Consider the following 6,625-nt stretch of genomic DNA (forward strand, 5'->3'; position numbering starts at 1 on the left):
CATCAAAAAGATAGAACACGATAATAATTTTTTTTTAATAAAAAATTAAAATGATCATGCAAAGAAAGAAAGAAAAAAATTGCAAATCAAAAGAATTGAAATGAGTCCAGTAAGTTACAATTTTTATTGTTAAGTAAAACCAACATTACAAACATAACATATCAAAAAAGATAATATAAGATAGAAAAAGTATATGTTACCAAAAGAGAGTCTGCCAATTATTACCAACACAAATTAAAAAAAATTAAAATAAATTTATATGGCTAAATTAGATTTAATGTGGGGTCCATGAAAAATATTTTGAAAAAGTAAGGAAATGGTAAACGTGGATTAGATTAACCTCAAACTAGAGAAACCCAATATCCCAACCCTTTCACGCAACCTCTTTTCTAAGAAACCATCGCCGAACGTCTCTCTCGTACAATTAGCCAAAATTTTCAGTCACCGGGATGCCGCCGTGCCCAGTCCACCAATGACTGTCTCTCCCCCCGATTCCAATTAGATACACCAACAGCCTCGTGGAAGATAGATGCGACGTGCGTGTATGGTGATGTCGCGAAACCGTTGTGCCGTGAACTATACCAGGTAATATCTCCGTCCTGATTTTAGTAACATCAATAAGAATCTGCAATAGCCTTTTCATTTGCGACACAGACCCTTCCTCGAGCACCGATTTTCGGTGTATGTGTCTGCGTTGAAGGCGAGTGCATCACAATATGTCCATGGATACACCAATTTTTGAAGAAGCATTGTACGGCAGTGCTTATGACATGAGGGAGGATTCTAATTCCACCGACGTTAATGTTCTGTGTTTGAGTGAAGATGACACACCACATGTAGAATAGGTAATTCTTCTTTTAGTAGCGTCTTTGCTTAGGCCTTCCAGCAATCTTTTTTTAATGTTTTAAATCATGAGTTATTAACAGGGATTCAGATGTGTCTTGTTTATTTTTTCTATGTTTTTTTTTCAACTTAATTTGCTTAATGTGACTTTTTCATAGTGACTTAATGTGTCTTGTAGTGAGTTTTCTTGTGATATACATAGCAATAAATTCAGCTGAGAATGACAATATATTTTGAGCAATGCATTGAGATCTATGTGTTTTTTATTAGATATTTGCGGTTTTAGGAATGGTTAAATGAGCTTTATATTAGCAAATTGAATTTGTATTTTTTGGCTTTATAATTTTTATTTGGGAGTACACCAACTTATCCTTTCATGTGTCTTGCTCATTTTAGATCATTCACTCATATTTTTTTTCTCAGTTTAATTTGCTGAATGTGTGTTGTTCATGATAGGTTAATGTGTCTTTTGGTGAATTTTCTTGTGATACATGGAGCCATATATTTAAGTTGAGAATGAGTGTATATTTTAAGCATACATAGTCTTTCTTGTTTATTTTTAGCAATACTCTGTATTTTTTTCAACTTAATTTGCTTAATGTGACTTTTTCATAGTGACTTAATGTGTCTTATAGTGAATTTTCTTGTGATACACATAGCAATAAATTCAGTTGAGAATGACAATATATTTTGAGCAATGCATTGAGATCCATGTATTTTTTATTAGATATTTGCGGTTTTAGGAATGGTTAAATGAGCTTTATATTAGCAAATTTAATTTGTATTTTTTGGCTCTATAATTTTTATTTGGGAATACACCAACTTATCCTTGCATGTGTCTTGTTCATTTTAGTATCATTCACTCTTATTTTTTTTCTCAGTTTATTTTGCTTAATGTGTGTTGTTCATGGTAGGTTAATGTGTCTTTTGGTGAATTTTCTTGTGTGGAATGCTAGGGGGCCAGCAACTTTTGGAATTTATAGCCATCAAATAGCCATCAATGAGGCTTTTAATGGTGTGAGATTAATGTGAGATTTTATCCAATGGCTCACTCTTCTTTGATGGTTACATGCTGGCCAGAATTTGATAAAATTGCTGACCCCCTAGACTTTTTCATTTCTTGTGATACATGGAGCCACATATTTAAGTTGAGAATGAGTGTATATTTTAAGCATACATAGTCTTTCTTGTTTATTTTTAGCAATACTATGTGTTTTTTTTTTCAACTTAATTTGCTTAATGTGACTTTTTCATATTGACTGAATGTGTCTTGTAGTGAGTTTTCTTGTGATACACATAGCAATAAATTCAGTTGAGAATGACTATATATTTTGAGCAATGCATTGAGATCTATGTGTTTTTTATTAGATATTTGCGGTTTTAAAAATGGTTAAATGAGCTTTATATTAGCAAATTAAATTTGTATTTTTCTAGCTCTATATTTTTTATTTGGGAGTACACCAACTAATCCTTAGATGTGTCTTGTTCATTTTAGCATCATTTACTCTTATTTTTTTCTCAGTTTAATTTGCTTAATGTGTGTTGTTCATGGTAGGTTAATATGTTTATTACAAGAAAAACATAGTAATTTTTTATACCAGTTTAGTTTGGTTTGTCCATTAGTAGGTATTATTAAAAGTTAGCAGGGATACACTTTATTGCATGAATTGTGTTTTATGATTTCTTAGTTTAGCATATGGAGATGATGTTTCCAGCTTTGAGTTTTTTTTTTTTTTTTTATGGTTTTGATCACCGATAGTAATTTTTTATACCAGTTTAGTTTGGGTTGTCAATTAGTAGGTATTTTCTGTTTGTTGGCAAAGTTTTTATAAGTGTTGAATGGTCGATGTATATCTTGTTTGGTGATATGTCCTTGTTTATCGATTTTAGGGAAAAGAATCTGAAGACGCTATTCAGAAAAAGGATGATGCTACGGTAAGCAATAATGAGGTGTCAAATATATTTTATTCTTCTCGCAAAATTAGTGACATATTGAAAATTGTTTAGATTGATGTGGTTTGTGTTGAATGATGCGTTTTCTGAATGGATTTGCAGGTCCCGGATCACACTGGAATTCCAATGGAGGAAATCTCGTACGTAGGATTGAGATTTAATTCGTTACAGCGAGCACAAGAGTTCTATTCTAATTATGCAAAGAAAGTTGGGTTTGTGACGAGGATTAGGAATACAAACTTTGACAAGACCAGGAAGGAATTAAAGGTACCTATTAATCAATCGATACACTGTAATCGTGAAGGTTATCGGGAGTCTCGAGTGAAGGCAGCAATGCGGGTAAAGAGAATAACAACAGTTGGGTGCAAAGCAAGGATGTACGTGATGCTTGATAGGCATAATGATAATTGGCTGGTGACCAAATTAGAATTGAAGTACACCCACGCGTGTTCTGCCGAGCAAGCTGTGCATTATAGTGAGTACAGGAAACTGACCATGCATGCTAAGTGTGTGATTCAGAACAATGATGAGGCTGGCATACGGCCTAACAAGACTTATCTCGCACTGGCGAACGAGGTTGGTGGGTCATCAAAGTTGGGTTACTCAGAAAAGGATGTTAGGAACTACATAACGAGGAATTTGCACTGTGCTGATGTAAACGAAGATGTGAAGGAAATGATTATATATTTCATGCGAATGAGAGATATTAACCCGAATTTCTTCTATGCAGTTGACGTGGACGAAACTAACAAGTTTAAGAGTGTGATATGGGTAGATGCAAGATGCAGGGCATCATATGAATATTTTGGAGATGTGGTATCGTTTGATACAATGTACAGAAGGAACAAGTATGTTTATGTTTTTGTCTCCATTATAAGGGTTTAAATTTTTCCAACAATATTGTGATTTAGTAATTTTTGGCTGTCTTTATTACAGGCATGGACTTCCGTTTGCATCTTTCGTTGGTGTCAACCATCACGGCAAGTCCACACTACTCGGATGTGCTTTGTTGGGTAATGAGGAAATTCCTAGCTTTGAGTGGGTCTTTAAAAACTGGTTAAATTGCATGGAAAATCCCCCACAGGCCATCATCACGGACCAGTGTAAATCCATATTTGGCGCAATTAAGAATGTCTTCCCAAATACTAGACACCGATGGTGTATATGGCACATAATGAAGAAGATACCACATAAGCTCGGAGGATATGCTAAATACAGGGAAATAGATGATAAAATGCATGGCACTGTTTGGAATGCCCGTTCTGAAGAGTCTTTTGAGAAAGATTGGTGTCCATTCGTTAACGAGTTTAACCTACACAAAAATAAATGGCTATTAGGTTTGTGCTTTATTGTGCTCTTGTATTATTTTTGGATGGTAGGTATGTTTGGAAGGTTCGGTTTTTACTTTACTCGATTTCAGCCCCCGTTGTCATCGGATGATTGGTAACCTATTTGGATACTTTTACAGAATATTTTTATTTGAGACGTCGATGTATAGTTGGTTCACTAAGTCTTTAGTGGTGTACTGTGATGTAGCTATTTATTCATGATGATGATTCCCGATTTGATATGTATGTTTTGGTTTTGTAGACCTTTACGAAGATCGTCGAATGTGGGTTCTAATATATTTCCAAGGTGAATTTTGGGCTGGTATGAGAAGTACCCAACGGAGTGAGAGTATGCACGCCTTTTTCGGTGGTTACCTGCATTGTAAAAGTGGAGTGGTTCAGTTCGTGCATGAGTATGACAATGTGCTTGGGAACAAAGAGCAAAAAGAACTGGAGGATGATGCTGCAGACTCTAAAGGAGTTGTCCCATGTTCATCGAGCTCTACAATTGAAAGACAATTTCAGCATGAGTACACAACCTCTAAGTTTAGAAAAGTCCAACATGAATTCAGTAAAAGAGGGGATTGTTTAGTCCGTGGGGTCACTCAAGAGGGTGATTTGTTTCGGGTGACTGTGAATTAGCAATACCTATTGTATGGGGAGCCTAGATCTTGCAAGTACAGTGTTTAGTTTGACCCCAAGACACACAAGGTTCGGTGCGAATTGATGAGCGGATAATTTATACGCTTTTTGGCATTGTTTTTAGTATGTTTTTAGTAGAATCTAGTTACTTTTAGGGATGTTTTCATTAGTTTTTATGTTAAATTCACATTTCTGGATTTTACTATGAGTTTGTGTGTTTTTCTGTGATTTCAGGTATTTTCTGACTGAAATTGAGGGACTTGAGCAAAAATCAGATTCAGAGGTTGAAGAAGGACTGCTGATGCTGTTGGATTCTGACCTCCCTACACTCAAAATAGATTTTCTGGAGCTACATAACTCAAACTGGCGCTCTTCCAATTGCCGTTGGAAAGTAGACATCCAGGGCTTTCCAGCAATGTATAGTAGTCCATACTTTGCCCAAGTTTAGACGACGCAAACTGGCGTTCAACGCCAGATCTCTGCCCAATTCTGGCGTCTAGCGCCAGAAACAAGTTGCAAAGTGGAGTTCAACGCCCAAAATGGCACAAAAGGTGGCGTCCAACTCCAAGAATGATCTCTCCACGTGTAGACTTCAAGCTCAGCCCAAGCACACACCAAGTGGGCCCCAAAAGTGGATTTATGCATCAATTACTTACTTCTGTAAACCCTAGTAGCTAGTTTATTATAAATAGGACATTTTACTATTGTATAAGATATCTTTGATCAGTTGTATGCTATCTTAGATCACGTTTGAGGGCTGGCCTCTCGGCCATGCCTGAACCTTTCACTTATGTATTTTCAACGGTAGAGTTTCTACACTCCATAGATTAAGGTGTGGAGCTCTGCTGTTCTTCAAAGATTAATGCAAAGTACTACTGTCTTTCTATTCAATTCAACTTATTCCGCTTCTAAGATATCCATTCGCACCCAAGAACATGATGAATGTGATGATTATGTGACGCTCATCATCATGTGAGTGTTGGGCGTAGTGACAGACGCAAAAGGATAGTAAATCCTATTCCAGTATGATCGGGAACCTCAGATGATTAGCCGTGCCGTGACAGAGCATTTGGACCATTTTCACAAGAGGATGGGATGTAGCCATTGACAACGGTGATGCCCTTATTACTTGGACGACCCAGTGCACTTGCTGGTTAGTTGTATCGAAGTTGTGACAAATTATAAATTGAGATTAGAGCACCAAGGTTTTGGAGCCATTACCAGAGATCACAATTTCGTGCACCACGAATGCAACATGTTTGGCTCAAGAAGTATTATTTGTTGCCACTGTCTTGCTGTGTTGTTTTATTATGGAGTAGACACAGTACCATCTTACTATGTTATCCCTCGATGGAGCAAGAATGTACAGCGAAAACACACTTTCATCAAGAGCAGCCATGACGAGAAGCGATCAGACGAAAGTCACAACTTATTTAGACGACTGTGTTCACACTTCTACAATGTAGCACAAGATTTTGTGACATGTGAAGAAGAAGCGGCCATGTTACATTCGGGTCTTGATCAGTTAAGGTCAAAGTTGCTTGATTGTCGTGCGAACTTGGTGTCCAGGCGTGTTCCAAGTTCACAAAATAGCACGGTCACACAGGGCGACCCCCCTTCTTGGTGAATCTGACATCCAAGGTCCTTCAAAGGTTTCAATGAAGGGTCGGCCGAGAATGAAGAGGCTTGGATCTGAACTCGACGCCTCAATCAAGAACTCTATGCGAAGAAAGAAGAAGCATCCACCCGCTGGTATGCGTTTCCTTTTTCCATAGTTTCAAACCACTTGATAACTTGACTAAATGGATAAAGTTGTTAGTGTTATTCACTCTTTGTCTATGCATGTTTGTTATCTTTAG

At 36.8% G+C, this 6,625-nt stretch overlaps 1 protein-coding gene across 1 annotated transcript; it reads left to right on the plus strand.

The window, feature by feature from the left end:
* On the plus strand, nt 723–6,393 carry LOC107605997 (protein FAR1-RELATED SEQUENCE 5-like). The gene is made up of 7 exons (XM_016307959.1): nt 723–836; nt 2,734–2,778; nt 2,899–3,644; nt 3,733–4,093; nt 4,176–4,239; nt 4,387–4,614; nt 6,086–6,393. Exons 1-7 carry the CDS (start codon nt 723–725, stop codon nt 6,391–6,393), a joined length of 1,866 nt encoding a protein of 621 aa, XP_016163445.1.

This window comes from Arachis ipaensis, chromosome B01 (genome assembly GCF_000816755.2).
Source record: "Arachis ipaensis cultivar K30076 chromosome B01, Araip1.1, whole genome shotgun sequence".
Classification (NCBI taxonomy): Eukaryota; Viridiplantae; Streptophyta; class Magnoliopsida; order Fabales; family Fabaceae; genus Arachis; species Arachis ipaensis.